The 27,022-nt window shown below is 39.9% G+C and overlaps 1 protein-coding gene across 7 annotated transcripts in view; it reads left to right on the top strand.

The window, feature by feature from the left end:
• The window catches only part of SFMBT1 (Scm like with four mbt domains 1), a 119,926-nt gene that overhangs the window by 68,976 nt on the left and 23,928 nt on the right, over positions 1-27,022 (top strand). For all 7 annotated transcript variants that reach the window (XM_059389939.1, XM_059389935.1, XM_059389938.1 and 4 more), the window contains 7 exons: positions 3,605-3,699; positions 10,872-11,112; positions 19,696-19,784; positions 22,187-22,433; positions 23,155-23,249; positions 23,951-24,052; positions 25,257-25,407. In XM_059389939.1, coding sequence (XP_059245922.1) covers positions 3,605-3,699; positions 10,872-11,112; positions 19,696-19,784; positions 22,187-22,433; positions 23,155-23,249; positions 23,951-24,052; positions 25,257-25,407 — 1,020 coding nt within the window. The remainder of the gene's footprint in view (positions 1-3,604; positions 3,700-10,871; positions 11,113-19,695; positions 19,785-22,186; positions 22,434-23,154; positions 23,250-23,950; positions 24,053-25,256; positions 25,408-27,022) is intronic.

Raw genomic sequence — 27,022 nt, 5'->3', positions numbered from 1 at the left:
TTTAGTTGGATTTTTTTCTTTTGATTTAAATATGTTTCCCTCAGCATTATGTAGTAATCTTTCTCCCTTTTTTACAGCTATATGGATATATATACCATATTTTATTCAGCCACTTCCTTACTGATGGACATTTGGGTTGTTTCCAATCTTGGTATTACAAATAGTGCTGCAAAAATGAATAGCTTTGTACATATGTCTTTTTGTATTTTTGCCAGCATATCTTTGGGATAGAGTCCTAGAAGTGGGATTGCTGATCAAAAGGTAAATACATATGTATTTTGCTAGATATTGCCAAGTTCTCTTTCACCAGGTTTGTGTCATTGTGCTTTACCTGCTTAAGCACAGCCTTACCATAGAGTATGTTGTCAAACTTTGGGATTTTATTTCCAATCTGATACCTTAGTGCTGTTCCAATTTACATTTCTTTTCTTTTCTTTTTTTTTTTTTTTTAAAGACTTTATTTGACAGAGAGACAGTGAGAGAGGGAATATAAGCAGGGGAGTGGGAGAGAGAGAAGCAGGCTTCCCACTGAGCAGGACGGTGGGGGGCGGGGGACGTTTGATCCTAGGACCCTGGGATCACCACCTGAGCCCAAGGGAAGGCAGACACTTTGGACTGAGTCACCCAGATGGCCCTCTAATTTACATTTCTTTTAAAATGAGTAAATTTCCACATGTTTCCATATGTTTAAGAATGATTTGCATTTCTTTTTGATAAATTCTCTCTTCCTGTATTTTGGTCATTTTTCTACCAGATTATTAGTTTGTTTCTTCTTGGCTTATTAGTAGATTTTAATTTATGAGGGTTTAGTTCTATAATTCATTATTTATAATGTTGCTGTTGATCTTTTATTTGTAAGTTAGCATGCTGTTTGAGGGAGAAGGTTCCTCCTAGCTAAGGACCATGAGTGTTCAGCCTTATTATGGTTTGGTAATGAAAATTGACTTTCTACTAACCCATACTTCCAGGATGCTCCCAATTTAGTCTTTTTTGGCTGGTTACATTTCTGGTGAAAAATTGGAAAAACACTTAAAAACAAATGGAAAATAATATAACAAACACACATGGATAAAAATGAATGGAAAACAATATAACAAACACTGGTGTTACCTACTGTGAAGAATTAATGTTATCATTGTCCAATATTTGTTCCCATTTTTTTCATCCTGTAAAATATCCTTAATACAGAGTCTGCCATTTTAACCATTTTGAAGTGTACAGTTCAGAGCATGAAGTACATTCACATTGTTGTACAACCATCACTACGGGGATCTCCGGCACTTTTTCATCCTCCCAGACTGAAGCTCTGGACCTGTTACACAACAGTAACTCCCCATCTCCCTTTCTCAGGCCTTGGGAGCCCCCGTTCTCTTTTCTGTCTCTCTGGGTGTGGCTGCTGTAGCTCTTGCATGGAAGTGGAATCATACAGGATCTGTCCTTTTGCAAGTGGCTTACTTAGCGTCGTGTCCATGTTCATCTGTGTTGTCATGTGTGCCAAGATATCCTTCCTTTTTAAGGCTGAGTAATGTTCCATTTTATGTATGTACCACCTTTTATTTATCTGTTTATCTATTTATGGATACTTAGGTAGCTTCTACCTTTTGGCGCCTATGACTGTTACTGCTACGAACCTTTGTGTATAAACATCTGAGTCCCTGCTTTCAATTCTTTGTGGTAGGTACCCAGAAGTGGAATTGCTGGGTCATAGGGTGATTGTACTTTTAATTGTTCGAGAAACCACCATATAGTTTTCTACAGTGGCCGCACCATTTTCCATTCCCAGACCAGCAGTGCACAAAGATTCCAGTTTTTCATATCCTTGTTAACACTTGTTTTTTGCTTTTTCGGATAATGGTCATTCTAGGGGGTGTGAGGTGTGTCTCATTGTGGCTCTGATTTGCATTTACCTTATAATGTTAAACATGTTTTCATGTGTTGTCCCCCCCCCTTTTCTTTTTGAAAGAAAAATTTCAGCCTCTTTTCCCTTCTAATCCTGTTTTCTCCTCTCATCACCAAAGGTAGCACTGTTGGAAGTCGATGTATCGTCTTCCCATCTTTGTTTTTTATACTCTTATTAATATGCATGCATTTATAAAGAGATACTGCAAAGTTTCCTTTGAAGTCTAAACTGTATCTTGTGCTTTTCATTCTGCACCTGCTGTTTTTATTCGATGTGGGGTTTTATTTGAGATTTATCTATGCCAAAACTAGTTCATTCATTTCATCTGCTATACAGTACTACTCGCTGTAGAAGAACTGCCGTAATCTGTCTCTTCTCCTACTGATTGCTTTTGTCTGGTGCTGTTCCACACAGTGCTGTGGTGAGCGTCCTTGTACTTGCCTCCTTGTGTTTGTCTGAAGCTCAGGTTCCCCTAGGGTGCACTCATTCAGCCCCTATTCATTGTGAACTCTAGTGGCAGGCGTTGTTTTGGGCAATGGGGATACATCAGGAAACAAAACCCTGCTCTTAGAGAATTTATGTAAATTGGGATTATTGGATTCTGGAATATTTGAATCTTTGCCTACTCAACAAAAAATTTATTGAGTGTGCTGTGACAGAGATACAGGAGCGACCAACACAAAGTCCTGTCTGAAATAACAGAGTTTATTTTCTAATGGGGAGGATAAAAAGATGTATGGTGCACTGTCAAGTAGAAATGAATGCCTTTAAGATAATGAAACTAGAGTCTGGGTTTTCTGCATTAGATAAGTACTGATGGAAGGCCTTTCTGGAGAGAGGATGTTCGAGGAGAGGCTTGAATGAAATGAAGCTGGGAATGACACTGGGGAATGAGTCTTTGAGCTGAGGAAATAAACGCAGAGGAGACTTTGAGGATTGAACATGATTAGAGAATAGTAAGAATCCCAGGGTCACTTAAGTGCAGGGAGCAAAGAGGCTGGTTGGGGATGAAGTGGCAAGGAAGGTAGCCAGAGGTCAGACCATGTGGGGCCTTTGCACTCTCCCCAAGAGTTCAGATTTTTTTATAATTGGGATTAAAAGGTAAAATATATAGTGGTTAGGTCTTGGGCTAGAGAAAGAGAGCAATAGAAATGATGGGAAGTGGTTAGATTTGGGATATATTTTAAAGGTGGTACCTATAGAATTTTCTGATGGTTTTGATGTGAAAGATGTGAAAGAAAAGTTGGAAAGCAAGGATAACTCGACATTTTTGGGCTGAGCCAAAATACAGATTGGTGATGTCTTTTACTCATTTGGAGAGTACTAAGGAAGAATCAGGTTGAAAATTCAAGTTTGAAATGCCTATTAGGTCTGTCAAGTAGTTGGCATTAGATATTAAATAGTAGTCCAGAGTGACTGTAATCGTTACACTCTCGCCAGCTTTATATAATGCGTTTGAGTGAGCTCCTGATGGATTCCAGCAGGAGACAACATGTAACACTTCCATGCTGTTGGGATTCATCGATAATCAATGCAGTATGGGATCCCGCCATTTAAAAAGTGCACGTGAATATTTTGTGTGTGAAATCAATTAACTTGTGAAGTAAATTGTATAAGTTAGGGTTACTAAGTTTATGTTTTTATACCTTGAGTTTTCTTTAATTGGGGCTCATTTGTTTCCTTTTGTTTTGATTTAAATTCCAGATGCTGGATCTGGTGTGGAAGAAGTGGAATTAAGCTGGGAAGATTATCTAGAAGAGACCGGGTCCACTGCAGTTCCCTATGGATCCTTTAAACATGTAAGCAGTGATTGTATTTGTTTTACTGACTGTATCCCATTCCTTTGTCCCACGGTACCATTATTAGAGATTTTAGAGTTATTTTACGTTGGAGCACTTGAAAGGATTTGAGTGCTTTTTCCTCCTCCTGGCCCCTTCATTAGGAAAACTGGACATATTTTATTTCTTTTAATATGTTGTTTTTAAGTAATGTCTACACTCAAAATTGGGGCTTGAATTTACAATCCGGAGATCAAGAGTCTCATGCTCTACTGACTGAGCCAGCTAGGCCTCCCTGGACATATTCTAAAATCTTTTTCGGTTTTCTGTGTTTTCTGCCATTCAGTGCAGAACTTGTCTATTTTTTTTTTTAAGATTTTATTTATTTATTTGACAGACAAAAATCACAAGTAGGCAGAAAGGCAGGCAGAGAGAGAAGAAGGGAAGCAGTCACCCTCTTAGCAGAGAGCCTGATGCAGAGCTCGATCCCAGGACCCTGGGATCATGACCTGAGCCGATGGCAGAGGCTTAACCCACTGAGCCACCCAGGCACCCCATGGACTTGTCTTTTTGACTAGTCAAGAATATTGCTTTATTTTTGTCAAAAAATAATATTTTATTTGTAATTGAAGAACCTCTATAATTGAAGAAAATGGTTTATTGTCTTGCACTTCTTTTTTAAAAGATTTTACTTATTTATTTGACAGAGATCACAAGCAGGCAGAGAGGCAGGCAGAGTTGGGGGGGAAGCAGGTTCCCTGCCAAGCAGAGAGCCCGATGCGGGGCTTGATCCCAGGACCCTGAGACCATGACCTAAGCTGAAGGCAGAGGCTTTAACCCACTGAACCACCCAGGGACCCCTCTTGCACTTTGTTTTATGACCACTGGCTTGCATATTGGGATTAATTTCAGTAACATTATTGCTCTCTCTCATGTTGAGCAGAAACCTGAGTAGTGTCATATAGTGGGTCAGATTAGTGGCTGTTGCAGCACAGTTTTGTGCCATAATAGCCCAGTTAAATTGTTAGTCCATTGGCAAGGTATTTGCCCTGTGTGATGCCTGAAGAAGGTAAGAAAATACTCCAAATTTTTTTAATAGTTTATATTGAGATCTAGTTTTTTAACCTGTTCACTTACACTCCCTCTTAAAATATAGAATACTTGATTCTGTTGATTTCATGTTTGTCTCAGTCTGTTTGGGCTGCCATCACACAATACTGTAGACTGGGTAGCTTAAACAACAGAAGTGTATTTTCTCACAGTTCTGGAGACTGGCAGTCTGAGATCAGGGTGCCATTATGATTAGGTTCTGGTGAGAACTCATTTCCTGGTTTGCTGGCAGCCACCTCACCGTGTCCTTAGATGGCAGAGAGTGAGAGAGCAGCCCCTCTGGTGTCTCTTCATATAGGGACATTGATCTTACCGGATCAGGTCTCCACTCCTAGGCCTCTTTTCCCCTTTCCTACCTTCATAAAGGTGCTGTCTTCAAATGTAGTCACATTGGGAGTTGGGATTTGAAATATGGATTTTGGGGAGACACAACTCAGTCCAAAGCAGTGTTCAACAGGGCGGAGTTCCTTTGTTCTGGGGTTTGGGAAGGCAACAATGCCCACTCGGAGTTGTTTGACTTTGGGAAGTTGAACCATATTCTTGAAAGTGTTTTTATGGGGCGCCTGGGTGGCTCAGTGGGTTAAAGCCTCTGCCTTCGGCTCGGGTCATGATCCCAGGGTTCTGGGATCGAGCCCCGCATCGGGCTCTCTGCTCGGCAGGGAGCCTGCTTCCTCCTCTCTCTCTCTCTCTCTGCCTGCTTCTCTGCCTACTTGTGATCTCTGTCTGTCAAATAAATAAAATCTTAAAAAAAAAAAAAGAAAGTGTTTTTATAAGCTGAAGAGTCCTGCTATTTTCAGTTTGTTTTGTAAAAACTCAGTCATGATATTTTCCTTTCTATTTTTTTTTAAATTTTTTTTTAAGATTTTATTTATTTGACAGACAGAGATCAAAAATAGGCAGAGAGAGAGGAGGAAGCAGGCTCTCTGTTGAGCAGAGACCCCGATGCGGGGCATGATCCCAGGACTCTGGTCTCAGAGTCCTGGGATCATGACCTGAACTGAAGGCAGAGGCTTTAACCCACTGACCCACCCAGGCACCCCTTTCCTTTCTATTTTTTAGTTCATTTATGTCTTTCTAAAATTGAAGTGGTGAGATTTATGTATTTTAAGTAAAGATTTCATTTTATATTGACTAATCTCATAATCAATTTCAATATTTTTTTAACATGGAAAGCCTATTTGTGATCATGTAATATTTTTGAATTCTTGTTTTAAATGTTATTACTAATCTGATATGTATTTATACAAGCTTATTTATTTATACTAAAATGAAAATGGGGGTGCCTGAGTGGCTCAGTTGGTTAAGCGACTGCCTTTGGCTCAGGTCATGATTCTGGAGTCCCAGGATCGAGTCCCACATTGGACTCCCTGCTCAGCAGGGAGTCTGCTTCTCCCGCTGACCTCTCTCCTCTCATGCTTTCTTTCTCTCATTCTCTCTCTCTCTCTCAAATAAATAAAATCTTTAAAAAAAAAAAAGTGAAAATGGAGGACAAACATTCTGACCAAAATTCTGGGTCTTAAAAATGGTTCCACCTCTCCTCTTTGACAAAGCAACAAGGAGAATGAAAAATAGATGTGTCCTTTCTTATCGTTAAATACAGAAAATATTTGTAAGCTTGAATCAGTATATTGTGAAGGGCTGCCAGGTACAATGAAAATCAAGCACTGGTATAGGAAGATGCTGGAGAAGCGGTGCTGGTGGATAGCTGATCATAGGCAAAGCTGGTAGAACTCAGATCAATCTCCAGAACAATGGAGATGGATGTTTAAAATGCTGGCAAGAGTTCTACAGGACCCAGTTTGGAATAAAGGAGGGTGGGAAGATAGGGCTGCAGAAGAAATTAGAGGCCAAACCACATTTGCAAGGAGGATGCATCTAAGATAGTAAAACAGTTTTCCTTATGGTACATGTATGGTACATGGAGGAAGCAGTACCAGTTTTGGAAAAGGCACTGAGCTTTATCTGGGTCTTCTGGAACAAAACCTTTAAGCTGCTAGGGGAGGGGATACAAACCCTGTTAACCCCAGGATGCAGGTGAAATCCATTGCATCCTGGAGATAGGACAGAAGAAGTAAAAGCCTTTGTTCCTGGAAGGAGGGTAGGAATATAAGCTGGAGCAATCGAGACCCCTACAGTTCCTATTCCTTTTTTTTTTTTTTAGGATTTTATTTATTTATTTGACAGAGAGATCACAAGTAGGCAGAGAGGCAGGCAGAGAGAGGGTGAGAAGCAGGATCCCTGCTGAGCGGAGAGCCTGATGTGGGGCTCGATCCCCGGACCCTGGAATCATGACCTGAGCTGAAGGCAGAGGCTTTAACCCACTGAGTCACCCAGGCGCCCCGAAGTTCCTATTCCTAAGACTCAGGACACAGAACCTGACTGAGACTGAGGCTGAATCTCAGAGAATGTGCTTTCCTGCTTGTCTTCAACTATGAAGTGAGGAAATACTGGGTAACAAAGGTCTATTTGTAGGAGACAGACAAGAGTGTAGAGAGAAGTGATCTCTGAGATGCAGTTACACAGAGAAGACCTATGTCTGAGAGTGGAGCAGCAAATATTGAGGGAGGGAAAGCCACCTGGAAAATGAGCCTATACCTTAAATAAAAAATGCTGATGTACCTTGGAGACTATAGTGTACTGTGAGTAACTAAAACAACAAAACCCAAACCCCGTTCCACTCCTTAACTACATTGACTTAACCTTCTCCCTCAAATTTAAGGCCTAAAAAGAAACATGCCCGTTTTCAGGCATGAATGTTATTTGCCTCAATCTCAATTATTCTCCGTATGATGTCTGGCTTTTAACCAAAAATTATGGGACACATGAAGAAGCAAGAGAAAAACAGCAAACTGTCAAGAGACAAAGCATTCAACAGAACCAGACTCATAACGTCCAGATGTTGGAACTATCAGATAGTTGTTTTTGTTTTTGTTTTTGTTTTAAGATTTTATTTATTTATTTGACAGAGATCACAAGTCGGCAGAGAGGCAGGCAGAGAGAGGGGAAAGTAGGCTCCCTGCCAAGTAGAGAGCCCTGTGTGGGGCTCGATCCCAGGACCCTGGGATCATGGCCCAGGCTGAAGGCAGAGGCTCAACCCAATGAGCCGCCCAGGCACCCCTATCAGACAGTTTTAAATAACTATGAGTAATAGGTTAAAGGCTATAGTGGAATAGATGGACAACATGTGTGAATAGAAAAGGACTTTCAGTAGAGATGGACACTATTAGAGTCAAGTGGGAATCTAAGAAATGAAAAACATAATAAGAGATGTTGAATGCCTGTGACAGGCTTATTGCAGACTTGTAGACCTCACAAATTAGGAATCAGTATACTTGAAGATAAGTCAATATAAATTGCCCAGACTTGAAATATAAAGAGAGGAAAGGTGGAAAAAGTCCAGACCAGAGCATCCAGTGCTGTAGACAGTATAAAAAAAAGCTTAATGCTTGTATAATTGGAATCTCAGGAGACAAGAAAGTGAGGAAAATATATTTGAAGAGCATAATTGACCACATAAGCAGAATAAAGGAGAAAAATCACATTATAACTCACTATATAGAGAAAAATATTTGATAAAATTCCACATGCACTCATGATACAAAGAAAACTCTTAGTAAACTATAGATGGGAATATCTTTAATTTGTTGAAGGATATCTATAAAAAAATCTATAGCAAACTTTATTAATAGTAATATGATGCATACCTTCTTTTAAATACAGAACAAGATGAAGGTGTTGTCTAATATGACTTCTGTTTGATTTTGTGTTATAGGTTCTGACTAGTACAATAAGAAGAACTATTAAAATGTATAAAAATTGGGAAGAAAGGAAAAAATGTCATTATTTACAGATATAAAATTAATGACCAACTTTAGCAAGATTGTTAGAAACAAGGTAGCATAAAAAATCTATTATGTTTCTAGGGTCACCTGGGTGGCTCAGTTTGTTGAGTGTCCGACTCTTGATTTCAGCTCAGATCATGATCTCAGGGTTGTGAGATCAAGCCCCATGTTGGACTCCTCACTGGTGTGGAGCCTGCTTAAGATTCTCTCCCTCTCCCTCTCTCATATATGTATATGTATGTATGTATGTGTATATATACACACACATGTATATGCATATATATATATATATATATCCATTGTATATCTATTATATTTCTGTATACTGGGGTCAAAGAAAAGTGGAAACTGAAAGATGTGATTTACAATAGCATAAAAACATTAAATGGCCAGGAATAAATGTAACAAAAATTTGTAAAGTAACTTCAAGCCATAAAATGAAGGAATATACGTTGTTTATGTAATGGTAGATTCACTATTATAAAGATGTCAGTTCTCCCCAAATAGATCGTAGATACACTGCAACCCATGTCAAATACCAAAAAAATTTAGGTAGACATTGCCAATCTTATTTTTTCTTTAAGATTTTATTTGAGAGAGAGAGAGAGAGAGCATGAGAGTGTGAACACAAGTGGGGAGGGAGCAGAGGGAGAGGGTGAAACAGACTCCCTCTGAGCCAGGAGCCCAATGCAGGTCTCGATCCCAGGACCCTGGGATCATGACCTTAGCTGAAGGCAGATGTTCAACTGACTGAGCCACCCAGGAGCTCCTGTTTTCTGTTTCTGTCATTTTTCTCTGTATTTATTAATTGGTCTTTTATTACTCTAAGAATCTATCCCTTTATTGTTAATTATTTTTTACAGTATGGACTCATGGGTATTGTTTAAATCTATGGGTTATAACCCATTACTTTTACTATTTTATTGCTCACATTGTCCCTAATATGAACATTGGGAGATCTTTCTGGTTGGCTCCCATGTCCTTTCTAAATGCTCCCATCACTTTTGGAGCATTTCCTTACTTTCTGGCATCACAAGATATTCTAGGCACTTCATGTGTTTTTTCTGCTCCGGAAGTAGAATCATTCATTTCTCCATGGAGCCCGTGTTCTTTTTCATTGGAGGATGGCATTTATAAATGAAGAATTTGTACACTAAGTTTGCTTTTTGCTGATGAGTATCATTACTTAGAGTCCCTGTCAATTCACAGATCTAGGAAATGTATTAGCACCCACATATGTGCACATCTGTGTACTATTCTCTGTCTGTCATTTTGACCTCATTCAGATGCTCCCGATTCCAGCTAAGCGCCACCAGGATTGTGCTGATCTGCTCTCTCCTTATTTTTACTTCTTTCTCCCACAGTGAGAAATGTGGCTCTCATTTCCCACAATATATGTATGTATTTAATCTTTGTATACACATGAAATAATAGTTCAGAATTGCTCACCTTTGCCTTTGTGACCATATAATTTATCATCTGAATTAGGACACTTTGAGAGAGAAACAGGGCATTATTAATTATTATTCAAGGATAACAGGTATAAACATAGACTGTTTCAGGGAAGCTGGGAGGTGTGGCCCCTACATATGGTATATATTATACTAATATATTATCATTATAGCTGTTTCTGTCCTTCCCCTTTTTTAGCCTCATAAATTTTTCTGAAGGATGGAGAAATCACTCTTGAAAACATAATGTGTTGAAGGTTACTAAAATAGTGAACATTCAGCGATTTATGTACTGAATAGAAAACATTTTCTATAATCATAGTAGGCTGCTTTGGTGAAAATACTGAGTTCTATTAAAATTCCTTCGGCGTCGGCAGGAACAGAACAGTGCGCTGTTCTCTGTTCTGTTTGGATCACTGCTGTGAGTTAGAATTGGAGTTTTCTCAGGTTTCCCTTGAGAAGGTTTTATTTCATTTAGTGTTTCATAATTGTAAGTTTTAAAAAAGAATTTTGCCTAAAGAAATACTCATTTGATGGGCGCCTGGGTGGCTCAGTGGGTTAAGCCGCTGCCTTCGGCTCAGGTCATGATCTCAGGGTCCTGGGATCGAGTCCCGCATCGGGCTCTCTGCTCAGCAGGGAGCCTGCTGCCCTCTCTCTCTCTCTGCCTGCCTCTCCATCTACTTGTGATTTCTCTCTGTCAAATAAATAAATAAAATCTTTAAAAAAAAAAAAAAAAAGAAATACTCATTTGAGGTACCTATCTGGTGGTTAATAACATTTCCCTGTTCAGGTGGACACACGTTTGCAAAATGGATTTGCTCCTGGGATGAAACTAGAGGTGGCTGTGAAGACAGACCCTGAAACCTACTGGGTTGCCACCATCATCACCACCTGTGAGCAGCTGCTGCTTCTCCGCTATGATGGCTACGGGGAGGACCGGAGGGCCGACTTCTGGTGTGACATCAGGAAGGCCGACCTCTACCCCATTGGGTGGTGTGAGCAGAATAAGAAGACCCTTGAAGCCCCAGAAGGTAATCAAATACTTGCTCGCAAGACATGATATGGTACTGCTGTGTGCACAACCTTGAGGTTTTCGATCTTCCGCATGTGTTTTTCTAACTGCCTGCGGTTAGCATTTTGAGTGAAAATATTGATAAGGAATAATGCACATTTCCCTATCTTTAAAAATTATTTTGAAGGCTTCGTAAAGCCTTGGTTTTTTATGATACTCCTAGGAAGCATCAGTTTTATATCATCCTGTAAAACTGTGAGGCTCTTTGAGTTTGGGACTTGTAGGTCTGTTTGTCTTGAAGTAGTTAGGCCAGATTGCTGTGCTGTTGATTCTCTTCTGATTTTATTTTCCTGCCTCTTCTCACCCCTCAGTGATCTGGGACCTGTGAGTTCTTAAAATGAGTCACCTGAAGTTCCCTTCCAGGAAAGACCCTTACTGGGAGTAGAATCCAAATTGAGCGGGACAGAGACAATAGGACAGGAGGAGGAGGAAGGTCATGTAAAGATGGAGAAAGGGAAAGAAGGCTTCAGGTTTAAAAAATACCAGATCTTACACGTTTTTCTTCCAGCTACTTATTTTGATGTAATTTCAGCTTTACAGATAAGTTGCAAAAATAGTAGAGAAAATTCTTAGAGACTTTTTGCCATTTTCCCCTAAATGTTGATGTTTTACCAAGTTTATGTTCTCCATCCCTCTGCCTCTCATATACACACGCGTGTGTGATTTTTCAATGAACCATTTGAGAGTCAGTTGTAGGCACGATGCCCTTTTATTCCTACCTTCGTGTACTAATAAGGACATTCATTAGCATAATAAAATAACAAAATAAGGAAATTAACTTTGGTATAACACTGTAATTTAATCTGTAGATCTTATTTAGTTTTTATCCATAATGTTTTTATAGTAAAAGAAAATCCCAGATCATATGTCACATTCAGTTGTCATATCTCGTAAGATTCCTTTAATTTGGAATAGTTTCTTAGTTTTTGTCTTTCATGACTTTGACGTTTTTGAAAGTTAATGGGCCAATTTTCTCAATAATACTGGTTATGCCTTGTTTCTTTTCCTGGTCCAGGATTCAGTCCAGGATAATACATTGTATTTCATTGTCATGTCTTTTTAGTTTCCCTAAACTTTCTTTGTCTTTCTTGGTGTTTTTGATATAAGGTGGAATAAAAAAATTTGATATAAGGTGGAATAAAATTACTTTTATATCCCTAAATAAGTATCTTATAGGAAGATACTTTGAGATAATGTAAATATCTCATCACTCTTCAAACTTTTATCCACTATTGTTAGCACTGATTTATCATTTTTATCTGAAACAACTGTTATTCTAATGTTTACCAAATAGTGTTTTCTAATTCTGCCTACATAACATAATAGGCTTTCTACAAGAGAAAGAGCTTTCCTTTTCCTCCATTTACATACATACAATTGTGTATGTGTGTGAGGGTAGACTCATGATTCTTACTTTACTCAGTGGGTTATAATCCCTTACTGTCATTATTTATTTTGAATTTGGCAAGTGGCCACCCCTTTAAGCTGGCTGATGCGTCCTTTGTTATGTTCCCATCATTTTTTGAGTAGTTCCTTATGTTTTAGCTCAAGAAACTCTTCCCTGAAAACAGCCATTTCTTCAAGAAGTCCTGGCTTCTTTGGTGAAGAATGGTATTTTGAAATGAAGATTTAGGTGTTAGGGTCCTTGGGGGTTTGTGGGCTTCTTAGAAGCCTTTTTTCTCTTTAAAGATTTATTTATTTATTTTGAGAGAGAGAGAACTGGGGGTTGGATGGGAAAGGGAGAAAAAACCCCAAGCTGAGCCCATAGCCTCATGTGGGGCACGGTCCCAGGACCTTGAGATCAGGACCTGAGCTAAAACCAAGTGTTGGAGGCTTAACCGACTGAGCCACCCAGTAGCCCCTGACTGCCATATTTTAAGTGCTTTGTGAAAAAACGTTTTAAGAGGAAGCTCTAGAGACATGAAGCTACTGGCCTACCATCTCATCATGAGAGTCTAGGAAAATGCATGCATCTAATTTAAATGATTTTAGTTGGATACAAGGTTATTATAAGGAAAGAGTGAGTGGGAGAGCGTGGAGAGAATGGTGGAGTAACATCGTTCCAGAGAAACATAGCCACAAAAGAGTTGAACATTGTGTCACCAAAAAAATTTCAAAGAACCAACTAAGAGAAAGTAGTAACAATGATAGAAACAGTGAGAAAAAGTATAAATAAAATTTATAAAAATTCAGAAATGAGATGGAAAAAAGGGAGATTTGAAAAGAGAAAAAGTAGGAATTAGACAAGAACTAGAAATAAAAAAATACTGGAAATGAAGACTAAGTTAATGTGAACTCAGGAACAAACCTACCATGGATAATAGCTGAAGAGAAATGGAGGATGAAAAGGAATAAAATTTTTAAAATAAAAAAGAAATGAGGGGATGCCTGGGTGGCTCAGTTGGTTAAGCGGCTGCCTTCAGCTCAGGTCATGATCTCAGAGTCCTGGGATCAAGTCCCACATCGGGCTCCTTGCTTGGCAGGGAGCCTGCTTCTCCCTCTGCCTCTAGCCTGCCACTCTGTCTGCCTGTGCTTGTGCTCTGTATTTCTCTCTCTCTCTAACAAATAAATAAAAATTAAAAAAAAAAAAAAAAAGAAATGAGGAAAGAAAAAAGGCTCGGGGTAGAGTCCTTGAAGAAAACCACCACAGTGAAACAATAAAGTACTATGAACTTTCATTCAAGAAAACTTGACTAAAATACATATAAAAAGGGCTCACTTGCGCACAGGAAAATCGAGAACAGCTATATCAAGGTGTGTTCAAGTGACACTTGAACAGGTAATTTTTAAGATTTTATTTATTTACTTATTTATTAGAGAAAATGAGCAGGAGGGACGGGCAGAGGGAGAAGCAGGCTCCCCACTGAGCAGGGAGCCCGATGTCAAATTCGATCCCAGGACCCTGAGACCATGACCTGAGCTGAATTGAAGGTAGACGCTTAACTGACTGAGCCACTGAGGTGCCCCTGACACTTGAACATTTACTTTAAAGTAAAATAAAATCCCTTCGTTATTCAGGCAAAAGTCCCAAATTTCTTGAAAAGGAGGGGAAACAAGATTGTTATCAGACAAATAATAGTACTTTATGATAAAAGATATTAGGGTAACATAGTCAAGAAATTCAGTAAAAGAGCCTATGAGATACAGGTTTTACGTCTGGCCACACTGAACTTCAGGTATAAAGGCTATAAACCGACTCTTAGGAAGATGTGAAGATTCAGGAACAGTGTTCCTGTGGACCCTTCCTAACACATCCATTGGGGAATGAGCTTCAGAAAACCAAGTGAATGAAGAAGAGACATTAGCATAAGAACTGTGAATGAATGAGACATTAAATATATGTGTAGCTGTAGAACTTGGAACTAAAGGAATGTTCCAGAGGAGACAATGTAGTAGTATGTAATGGCTCCATGATCTGACAGTACAGATACAGTGTAACTGTAAACCTGTGAGGCTGCCGATGGCGGGTGGGGGAGGGCGTGTGCATTGTGGTAAGCCTCACTTGCTGCCTTTTCAAAAAACCAGCTTTACTGCACAGTAGTTAAATGAATTACCTTTTATTATTTATTTTTTTTAACTAATTATCTTTTAAGTTAATTGAGAGTAAATGACAATTACATGAAATGAGATGGTAAAGAAGAGGAGAAAAAAGAGGTTTTGGCTAATGTAGTGCTGTTTAGAGAACAAAGAAATGGAAAATAGTCCAAGAATAGAACTAAAGTGTTATATGAAGGTACTAGTATATACTAAGTATATACAGAAGAACAGAAACACAAACCTTTCTAAATGCCAAAAAATAGATTTTAAAAAACATGTATGTTCAAATAAAATAGATCACATAGTGAGAGCCTGCACAGACACACACACACACACATCAGTAACTTATATTTAACAATATGACAAAATTGAGGACCTATCTTTTTTAAAAATTTTCTATTTTTTATTAATGTATAATGTATTATTAGCCCCAGGGGTACAGGTATGTGAATCGCCAGGCTTACATACTTCACAGCACTCACCGTAGCACATACCTTCCCCAATGTCCATAACCCAACCATCCTCTCCCTACCCCGATCCCCAGGAACCCTCAGTTTGTTTTATGAGATTAAGAGTCTCTTGTCTCTTGTCTCCCTCCTGATCCCATCTTGTTTCATTTTTTCCTTCGAGGGCATACCTTTTGATAACATCCGTAAACATTAATGGGCTTAGTCTTCTATTAAAAGTAAAAATATAGTTCAGGTTCACTCAGAAAATAAAACGCACTTTTAAAAATTTAATTTAATTTAATTTATTTATTTGAGAGAGAGGGAGAGAAGAGTGAGGGACAGAAGGAGAGGAAGGCTTCCCACTGAGCTGGTAGCCACATGCAGGGCTCGACCCTAGAACCCCAGGATCATGACTTGAACCAAAGGCAGACACTTAACCAGCTGAGCCACCCATGCACCCCTGCAAAACCCACTCATGTGCTGTACAGGAGACCCACCTAATGGAGAGATTCTGCAAGGATTAAAATACAGGGATGGACAAAGATATACAAAAATCAAATCAAATAGAAAAGAAAGTAGGAGTGTAAGTCTTGGTATTTCATAAAGATCAGAAAGCATTGTGAGATAAAAGGGAAACTTTATAATGATAAAAGCTGCAGTGCATGGTTAAAAAAAAAAAGGTGACCATCTACATATAGTCATGGAGTGTTCTGGTTATCTTGTTTCTTGAAAAGAGAAAAATGTATGAAGAATGGAAGAGGAAGCATATGAATGTGTATATGTGAAGTTCATTTTTTATGTTTGTTTTGTGAAGTTCATTTTTAAAAAATAAAAGGGTAAGTCTATTAAAAAGGTTTCCTGTGGGAGGAGGAGCCCCGGTGGCTCATTCAGTTAAGTGTCTGCCTTCAGCTCAGTTCATGTCAGGGTCCTGGGATTGAGTCCCTGCATTGGACTCCCTGCTCAGTGGGGAGCCGGCTTCTCCCTCTCCCTCTCCCTCTGCCCTTTCCCCCACTCATGCTCACATGCTCTCTCTCTCTCTCACCTGCTCTCTCAAATAAATAAATAAAATCTTTAAGGAAAAAAAAAGTTACCTGTGGGGAAGGAAGGTAGTGGAATGAAGGGGGGGCCAGGGATAGAAGCTAGGTTTTCTGAATGTACCTATTTTGTAAATTTGAATTTTGAACTATGTATTTTATATAACTATAAAACAAAATTAAATTTTAAATAAAATTTCTAAAAAATAAAAATACAAGCAGCATAGAAATGTAACTGTGTATGGAGATTATGAAGTGATCATTCAGAGAATTACTTCATTGGCTTTCAGATACAGTAATTTAAATGTACATTCCTATTAGGGGTATACCATAATCACAAAAACAAAAGTAAGCTGTTTTTGGTCATCATTGTTAGTGGCAAAATTAATGTTATTTTGAAGTAATATGCAGGTATTGTGGGATCAAGTCATAATGAAATGTATGAGAGCTAGGGCTTTTAGCAGGAAAGAAAGAAAACAGAAGTTGGATAAATGAAGTTAAGTAGAAACAATGTCTTGATGAATTTGTATTGGAAGTATCAATATGAACTCCTAATATGGTTTATGTCTTTTAAAAAAGGGAAGATACTGGGCACCTGGGTGGCTCAGTGGGTTAAGCCGCTGCCTTCGGCTCAGGTCATGATCTCAGGGTCCTGGGATCGAGTCCCGCATCGGGCTCTCTGCTCAGCAGGGAGCCTGCTTCCCTCTCTCTCTCTCTGCCTGCCTCTCCATCTACTTGTGATTTCTCTCTGTCAAATAAATAAATAAAATCTTTAAAAAAAAAAAAAAGGGGGAAGATACTATTCTAGATACTGAAAAGGTCTAGAAACACAAACAGTATAAAGAATATTAAAAAATGAGCACCCTCGGCACCCTAATTATGACCTCTAAATACCATTTTACCTGAGTAAGTTATTGCTCCTTGGAGAAGGAGCTGATTCCTGGACAGGGGCAGGTAATGTACAAGCTGAGCCTGGGACACCATTCATACCAAAAGTAGGAAAGATGCCACTAACTGTTTACTAGGGTCATGTGTCAAAAGAGATTCTTGTGGTTAAAGACAGGACAGTATAAGCATCAGTAAGACAATAGCTACAGTGACCTGGAACATGTCTTATGTGATATAGCCAATAGTTTCCCAGTGAGACTTGTAAACAGAATGCTCACTGATTGCCTTTGGAAGATACTAGGGAAGCCACTGATGATTTTGAAGGCTGGTAAATACAGGGAAGGATAAAGAGAATCAAACATATATCCTGGCTTTTTTCTGTGAACTACACCTCAGGGTAATGAACTAGTTGAAGAAGTGAAAGTTTTCTTTATAGAATATTTTCGTTAGTAAACAAAAAAAGGGATGATGGAAAAATCACCATTTTTAGTCTCTAATGAATCAGTGTATCTATGCAGTGACCATTAAAAGCTGCTAACACCACGGGGCACCTGGGTGGCTCAGTGGGTTAAAGCCTCTGCCTTCGGCTCAGGTCATGATCCCAGGGTCTTGGGATAGAGCCCCGCATCGGGCTCTCTGCTCACGGGGAGCCTGCTTCCCTTCCTCTCTCTCTGCCTGCCTCTCTGCCTACTTGTGATCTCTGTCAAATAAATAAATAAATAAAATCTTAAAAAAAAAAAAAAAAAGCTGCTAACACCACAAAAGGAGACAACCAGAGTGATTGTGCTTCTTGATGGACATGGTAGAAGGTTACAGCTCCACTCACGAACTGTTCTCGACAGTGGCCCCCTCCCAAAAAAGAGGTCTGAATTTGATCAAGCCTATAACCCTAAGTACTGATTTATAGGAAGTACAGAGGTTAATGGAGCAGCTGGTTACCCACGTACAGGGAGGCAACCAGTAAAAGCAGACTCAGAAGAACTCTAAACAGGGACGCCTGGGTGGCTCAGTTGGTTGGACGACTGCCTTCGGCTCAGGTCATGATCCTGGAGTCCCGGGATCGAGTCCCGCATCGGACTCCCAGCTCCATGGGGAGTCTGCTTCTCTCTCTGACCTTCTCCTCGTTCATGCTCTCTCTCACTGTCTCTCTCTCAAGTAAATAAATAAAATCTTAAAAAAAAAAAAAAAAGAAGAACTCTAAACAGACAAAAGGCTCTCTCTCAACAGCAAATACGCTGCTAGAAAAAGAGAGAGAGAGTAGGGAGTTGGAGGGGGAGAAACAGCATATGGATTAAAACAGACTTGAGCAGTATATCAGCCATTTGCAGTATTATGTATGTCATTGGGATCCTGATTTGACCAAGCAAATTGGAAAAACTGTTTATCAGTCATCTGGATAAATTTAAATTTTGGACTAGATTTTTTTTGTTGAAGAATTATTAATTTTTAAAGATGTGATATTGTTGTATTTATTTCAGAAGTTATTTTCTTTCAGAAATACATACTAGGGTGCCTGGGTGCCTCAGTGGGTTAAGTGTCCAGCTTGTGATTTCAGCTCGGGTCAAGGTCTCATGGGTCATGGGACTGAGCCCCATCTCACACTCTGCACAGTGGGGAGTCTGCTCTAGATTCTCTCTCTCTCTCTCTCTCTCTCTGCCTTTTCCCTTCTCATGTACTCTGTCTCTCAAATATATAAATAAAAATCTTTAGAAATAAATACTGAGATTAAACTGGATGAAATTATATGATACAATTATGTGATGTTAGAAGTTGGCTCTTAAATAGTTTGTGGTTGAGTGGGGCAGACTGTGTGAGGGTATAGATCATCAGAGATTGGCAAAGTACCTGTAAGAGGACCAGACAGTAAATATTTTAGGCTTTACAGACCATGTGATCCTGTAACAGCTACCTAATGTTACCTTTTAGTGTAAAGCAGCCCCAGACAGTGTGTAAACAAATGGAACTGTGTTCCAATAAAACTTTAATTATAAATGGACAATAGGCCAAAGTTAGCCCCCAGGTTGTAGTTTGCCAACCACCCCTGGAAAGACTGACCATGAAGTGACAGTTGTGAAAGCTGGGGTGCCTGTCGTCATTATACTATTTTCTCTACTTTTATATATATCTGAGGATTCCCATCATAAAAAAAAAAGAAAGTAGTTAATTTTTGGATAAAATTGGGCCCAGCTGGGGCACCTGGGTGGTTCAGTTGGTTAAGCATCTGCCTTCAACTCGGGTCATGATCCTAAGGTCCTGGGACGGAGTCCTGCATTGGTCTCCCTGCTCGGCGGGGAGTCTGCTTCTCCCTCTCCTCCCTGCTTGTGCTCTCTGTCACTCTCTCTCAAATAAATAAAATCTTAAAAAAAAAAAAAAAACTGGGCCCAACTACCTGTTGCTATATTCTCATTGTTTTGTGTGTACCTCCTATTAAACTAATGAGGAAGTATATCTATTGAGACGGGGATTTTTTTTAAAGCTCTGAAAGAAGTAATACGTTGGAGTCAGATATTAAAAGTACAAATGGATCTCTAAATCACTTTCAGTGGTTTAACTTCTCTGTATTTGGTTGAGTTTAGTTTCTCTGTGTTCTGTAGCTGACGTTATGAGTAATCACTCATTTATCCCCTCATCTAGGCATCAGAGATAAAGTGTCTGATTGGGATGAGTTTCTGCGGCAGACCCTGATGGGAGCGTGTAGCCCTCCTGTTCCACTTCTCGAAGGCGTGAGTATTATTGCTTGCAGAATCAGTGTGGAAAACTCTTCTCATCTTCAGTGATATTTCCTGTCCAAGGAATCTTAAAATTGGTTACTCGTTTATCACTCTAATGCAAATAAGCATTGTTACTACAGACCTAGACAATGGGTGTTGGTGGGTTTAAACTTATCCTCACAGCTTGCCAACTGGTGCCTTACTTAGTGCTTAAAATGTTCTGAATTTGTTGCTAACACATAAAAATCTAGTTTTCCAGATTCTTTTATGAAATTGGAAAATGTGGCCTCTTGGGGCTCTCTGTCATCGAGCAGGTGCTGATTTCACTTCAGGAATTTTAACTCCCACCCCAGGTGACTTGAGACTCCCTTTTGTTTTGCTCAGAAGATAGCGGACCTGTTGTATTCTTACCACCTACCTGCCTTCAACAGCCCTTTTAAATTAGTATAGCTTTTAAGCTTGTTAGTGAATATAATATAGATTTCTTGTTTTTATGAAATCCGTTTATTGGTTGTGACATTTCTAAGTTCTATTTTGTCACTTTCTGTCATACCAGTTACATTCTTTGTGGCATATGTGAAATGCAATGTATGAACATTCCAATTTCTCTACATTTTTGCCAACACTTGTTACTCTCTTTGGGTTATAGCTATGCTACTGAATATGAAGCAGTTTCTCATTTTGAGTTGCATTTTCCTAATGACAAATGATGTTGAATATATTTTTCTGTACTGTTTGCCATTTGTATATCTTCTCTGGGGAAGTGTCTTTGCCCATTTTTTAAATGGGTGGTCTTTTTAGTACAGAACTGTAAGAGCTCCTTATGTCTGGTAACAAGTCCAGGTCAGACACATGATTTCCAGAGTATTTCGTGGACTGTCTTTTCACTTTCTTAATGATACTGTTTGCGGCACAAAAGTTTATTTTGATGTACTCCAGTTTATCTATTTTATTGTTCTTGTTGCTTATACTTTTGGTTTCTGATTAGGCTTTGTTAATGCAGGGTTACAAAGATTTACTGCTATATTTTCTACATGTTTGATAGTTTTGACTCTTACATCTCATTCTGTGATCCGTTCACATTCCCCTTTAAAACTTGATTGACAGATACTCTCAGCTGACCTTTATATTTTATCCTCTGATTCATTTCCTTATGCTTAGCCAGGTCCTGGCACACACTAAACAAACACTGAGTAAAATTTTAATGAATGAATGAAATCTTGAACAAATGATTTAATAGATATCCAGCTCTACATTGACCTTGATTCTGCCATCCTGATTTTTAGCTGTGAATGTGTTCTTCCATTTGTTCATGTTCTTTTGCATATATATGAATATGTAGGTGTTGCAGAGCCATTCTTATTAGCGAAAAAAAAAAGTAAGTTTGAATATTAAGAAATGGTTAAGTGAAGGCATTGGAATCAGCATTCCCTTTTATTCCTTATTCTAGCTTTTTAAAAAAAAGATTATTTATTTGCGAGAGAGAGAGTGTGTGTGTGTGTGTGCATGAGTGAGGGGTAGGGGGAGAAGAAGAGGCAGACCCCTCTGAGCAGGGAACCCTGTGTGGGGTTGGATCCCAGGACTCCGGGATCTTGACCAGAGCTGAAGGCAGATGCTTAAACCGACTGAGCCACCCAGGCATCCCTATTGTAGCTTTTAATATGTATCTAGAGAGTGATAATTAAACTTTTCTATTCCATCAGCATAATCAAAACACTCTGTTGATAGGAACATTGTTGCGAAATGAGTAAAAAATCAGAAACAGCTGAAGTGCCATGAGTAGATAAGTGGATAAATTGCTGCCCATTTATAACACAGAATATCAGTAGAACAGTGTAAGGGAATGAAGAAGATTTATATGTGCTATAATAGAAAGATAGCTGTGAGGTATTAAGTGGCAAACATGAATTGAAAGAGTATACAGTGTCCCTGTTTTTTTCAAAAAACATGAGAGAGACAGACACAGGTAGATGTTGACTAGTGTGTAGAAAACCCAGGTTCAGCGTGGGCGCCGGGCTGTTCACCATGGTTCTTTCTCAGAGGTGGTATTGTGAGGGATTTTGACTTTTGCCATGTTCGATTTTTGTTTAATGGTGATCGTATTTGCTTTTACAATCAGACTAAGTAATGATGATAATTTAAAATTTTTTACTAGATGACACTATACAACATAGTCCTAGAGACAGAGGTCTGTTAAAATAGTTTCATTGCATTATAAGTAGAATTTTCTTTAAGGTACACATTTTCATGTCATCTGGAAATAATACTGTAGAGACTTGTATGATACTAGGCCTTTCAGTGTCATGGTTTTGAGTGGGTAGAAATAAAAAGGCTCATTGAAGATCCTTTACAGCTTGACTTTTTAAAATACTGTGTGAGCTTCTCATAATCGTTTTCACCTCTTGTACCTACAGCTCCGCAACGGGAGGAATCCTTTAGATCTCATTGCTCCAGGCTCCAGGCTAGAATGTCAAGATTTCCGGGACTCATTAAGCACTTGGATTGTTACTGTAGTGGAAAACATTGGGGGAAGGCTGAAGCTGCGTTATGAAGGACTTGAAAGTTCTGACAATTTCAAGCATTGGTTGTATTACTTGGACCCGTTTCTTCATCACGTTGGTTGGGCTGCTCAACAGGGATATGAGCTTCAGCCCCCATCAGGTGAAGATGTCTATATAACATTTTTCTTCTAACTGTTATGTTAATGTTATGTTTTTACTAACGTTGTTATGTTTTTACTAACATTGACAAGACTGAAAAATAGTATGATACTGTGTATTATAAAAGTGTAATAGACACTTTTAATAGACAGTAGTAATTGCAAAAAAAAAACACCCCATCCCATATTTAAGTGCCTATTTTTCTTTTGTTTTATTAATTTAGTAATTTGCCACACATCTTGATGTACCTTATGGACTCCTGCACTCCCCAACTCATACTGACCCCTTACCAAAATTGATGAAAAATTTTCCAGGTAGCATTTAGCTAGGTACAGGAGGGTAGGATAGGTCTTAGGATAGGTCTTGGTTCAGAGAGAATTGTTAACTAGAGGAAATGACAATAATCTCAAAACCAGAGTTTCGGTTTAAAGCAGTCTGCACTTCTGTGCTTCCCTTGGGGGCTTACGTGATTTTGTGGCCTGCAGCAGTCCTTCTGATCTTGCTGCAGGGATTTTGCCCAGGCTTACTACTCAGCTCTCAACAGAGGGGACAAAGTCCTAAAGTCAGGGTGCAGGTTGTGTGAGTGCAGATTGTGTAAGTCCTCTGGAGCCCTTTCTTTTCCCCATGGAAAGTGACTTTTCTGTTTACGTGAATGCTTTCAGAACAAATAGAACGTGTGTACATTCTCCTCACTTAAAATGTCCTGTCTTGTTTTATAAAAGCCATCCGGCATCTGAAGAATGAAGCTGAGTGGCAGGAGATCTTGGCTAAAGTGAAAGAGGAGGAGGAGGAGCCATTACCATCATACTTATTTAAGGTAAAAACAAAACAGGACAGATTGGTGCCCACCTTCTCACAGCAGGGTCTGGCAGTCAGGGGAGGCGCAAAGTGGACAGTAACCCAGGGGGTCAGTGAGAATGCTGGGATGTTTGAAGGAAGAAAGGTTTGAAGACTGGAGTGTTGGGGATCCTGCTTTTCTTCTAAAAGTAGTCTATGTTTTCTCCCAACATTCTCTAAAACCATTTGAGTCTTTTCTTTTCCACTCTTTTTTTTTTTTTTTAAAGATTTTATTTATTTATTTGACAGAGAGATCACAAGTGGGCAGAGAGGCAGGCAGGGGGTGGGGGGGAAGCAGGCTCCCTGCTGAGTAGAGAGCCCGATGCTAGGCTCAACCCCCAGACCCGGAGATCATGACCTGGGTTGAAGGCAGAGGCTTAACCCCTGAGCCACCCAGGTGCCCCTTCTTTTCCACTCTTAACTACATAGCCCCAACTTGTTATAAAATAAACTTGTTTTCTTCCAGGTGGCTTTTGTGTACCAAATACAGGGAGTAGGAGTACTTCCTGTGTTTTTGTTTCTGAATAATTTTTTCCAGGAAAGAAAATACAGGATTAAATTATGTACCAGGAACTGGGCAGTTCTATTTTAATTAATTAAGAGTAGTATTCAGCTATATATGAGTATAAAGTGAATGTGAAAATACTGTATTTTTATTCCCTCTTGGTGTTTGCATTTCAGGACAAACAAGTTATTAGCACTCATTCATTCTCTGTAAATATGAAGTTGGAAGCTGTGGACCCCTGGTCTCCTTTTGAGATCTCTCCTGCTACAGTTGTTAAGGTAAAAGAGGGACAACTCTCTTGGTATGAATACCTGCAGGGGTGACTTGTTTAGGAAAGTGGTTAGAGTTTTGGTTTTCAGGCTCTGCTACTCTGAGCCATGTTTCTCCTAAGCAACGCTAGAATGACTTCTATGCACATTTTGTATTTGTATTGTCCGATTCTCTGTGGCCCATTCCTTCTTCTGGGCCTGGTCACCCCAGCCAACCACAGCGTGGGCACCCGAGTAGTGGGGTGTGGTCTGTGGGGCAGGCCTTGTGATACATAACCAGAGGGCACTTATCCAGCAGGCAGGCCTCGGTGTCTGAGAAGTCTGGGCACAGGCAACAGTGTCAGTGTCCACCCAGGTACAGGACTCATGTGGGGGTGGGGCAGGTGGTCTGTGTCATGAGCTCTGTCCAGGATTGCTCCAGAATGGAGTCCAGGGTCCAGTCTTTTGGAAGGTTGACAAAAGTAAGGCTCCTAGGGAGTAAGCACAGGAGATGGGCAGGTTGTCAGGCCCTGGTAACTCTGTGACTGACCCAAGGCATAAGACAAGGGGTTAGTTCAGGATTGGAGCCCACTGACCCACAGTAGAGCCAGAAGACAGGTGTGACTAGAGGAGTGGTCGCTTGGATGCGGACGTCTTGAGATTTAATTTTTATTTATTTATTTATTTGGTCTTAGGAGAAGATTATTCTAAGAACAGGGAGGGATTCTGAACCTGCAGTGGGGTCAGAAGGCCCCTTCTGGAGACTGAAGGGCCGTGGGGTGGCAAGGAGCTGGAGCGGGTTAATAAAACCTTTTTGACATTTGAAACTAGGCTAGGACCCAGAAATCCACTGTACAAGTTGTGCTGGACTCCTCACTCAGCCTAAACTAAGTTTTGTTTGGAGTCCAAATTATTAGATTTGAACCCAGGTTCTGATTCTTTCTTGCTGGGTAAAATGGGGCAAGTTGTTTAACCTCTTTTTAAATCCCATTTCCTTACTTTCAAGAATGGGGTTGATCATGGTACCTACCTTATGTTGTAAGGAGGATTAAAACTGAGTTAACGCATGAAAAGCATTTAATGAGAACAGCGCCTGTTGTGGTGCGTAGTGTTCTTTACACCCAGTGTGGCTGTGCAGTTTTGTAACATGTTTGTCCCCGCCAAGGAAATGACACACACGTGTCCTTCATTTTAAAACCATTGGCCTGTGTTGTCTGTTCTATTGTATGCGCAGGTTTTTGATGAGAAGTACTTCCTGGTGGAAATGGATGATTTGCGACCAGAGAATCATGCCCGGCGATCTTTTGTGTGTCATGCTGACAGTTCTGGTATTTTCCCCGTGCAGTGGAGTCTGAAGAATGGTTTACACATCAGCCCCCCTCCTGGTAAGTAGTTGTTCTGTTCTGAATTGTTCATTACGGGCTTCTTTTTGAGAAGGATTTATCAGATGGTATCACCTGGATCTTTTTTGTGTGTTTCTCTCTCTCTTCCTTGCCCGAGCCTGTCCTTAACATTTTTGGGTCCCAAGACAAGTACAAATGAAGGCCTTGATTCCATATATTTACATATTTGCAAGTTTTAAGTTAAGCTAAAAAACTATTAAATATTAAGTATGTTCTGTCCTCCGACCTTGACAAATATGTCTTCATAACAGCCTAGGGTTTCATGCGGGCTCCTAGTTTGCTCCCTTCTGTGTCTGTTGTGAGAGCGCAGAGGAGTGAGGGGAGGGCGTACAGGGAGTGTCAGGAGCTGGCATACGAGAAAATACCTCAGGGCCAGAGCTGGAAGGTAGGAGGCACATGACTGTGATTTTTTGGTTTCTGGGCATCCCTCCGGAGTGAGGCTCATTAGACTTCAGAGAAAGGTTTATGATTAAGAGCAGGACTCAGAGAAGCTGTAGATAGGAAAGCAGTAACTCATTTTCCTGGTGTTTGCAACTTTACAAAATCTTTTTATATATTTTTTAGGATTCTATTTAGAGAGAGCATGTGAGTGGGGGCTGGGGTGGGGAGGGTCAGAGGGAGAGAGAGAATCTCAAGCAGGCTTCATGCCCAGTGCAGAGCCCACATGGGGCTTGATCTGACGACCTTGAGATCAAGAGTCAGATGCTTAACTGACTGAGCCACCCAGACGCCCTTGCAAAATATGATCATTGGTCCTTTAATCAAGGCTCTTAAATATGACGGTAGTTAACCTTGATTGAAATTTTTAATATTTTTTAACTGACGATATCTGGACATGTCAAATGTTAATCTGGCTTTTGTATTAGCACTTCAAATTATTTGATTGGCAGTCTGTGTATCCTTTATTAGTAGACTTTTGGTGAACACAGCTTCACTTTCTAAATGCTGAATGCTGGAATAGAAGTACTCTTCTGTGTTAACAAGAGTCATAAATTCAGATCCTTTTGCTGTTTATTCAGCCTCCATTCATCCAACAAACATGTGTGGAATGTTTGCTATGATCTAGGCATTGGGCTTCTCTGTGACTGGGGAGACAGAAGTGAGTACAAAGGTTCCTTCAAGGAGCAAGTAGGAGAAAACTGTAATGGAACCTCCCAGGTTCTCCCATCTGTGAACAGAGAGTGGGCATGCCTGCCTGGAGGTGGTGGCAGGAGGGCACAAGCCTGCAGGAGGAAGTTCCTGCTGTTCTAGAAGGCTGGATATCCCAAGTTCTTTATCTTACCTGCTGCCTTTATGTGAAAAGGAAAAGCAATTATTAAAGGTATTGGAACTTTCAGCATTGCTACAGACTGCTCATCTGTCTATAAGTAGGAGGAAAGTAGCAGATGATGTAACTGAAAATGGCAGCTAATGTAGTGTGAGGTATAGAGGTGGAGAACAGGGGGAGAGCATGGTGCCAGTCTAAGTTGGGCAGAGGAGGGATTGCAGGGGATGTATGTCTGTCAGGTGGCATAGTGTGGTAGCCCGCTCTGTGCCTGGGACGTTGTCCACTCCGGGCGGCAGCCTGGGGGCCGGGTCTGAGAAGCCTCTACCAGGA

Source organism: Mustela nigripes, chromosome 2 (genome assembly GCF_022355385.1).
Source record: "Mustela nigripes isolate SB6536 chromosome 2, MUSNIG.SB6536, whole genome shotgun sequence".
Taxonomy (NCBI): domain Eukaryota; kingdom Metazoa; phylum Chordata; class Mammalia; order Carnivora; family Mustelidae; genus Mustela; species Mustela nigripes.
This window is presented reverse-complemented; position numbering and strand designations above follow the sequence as displayed.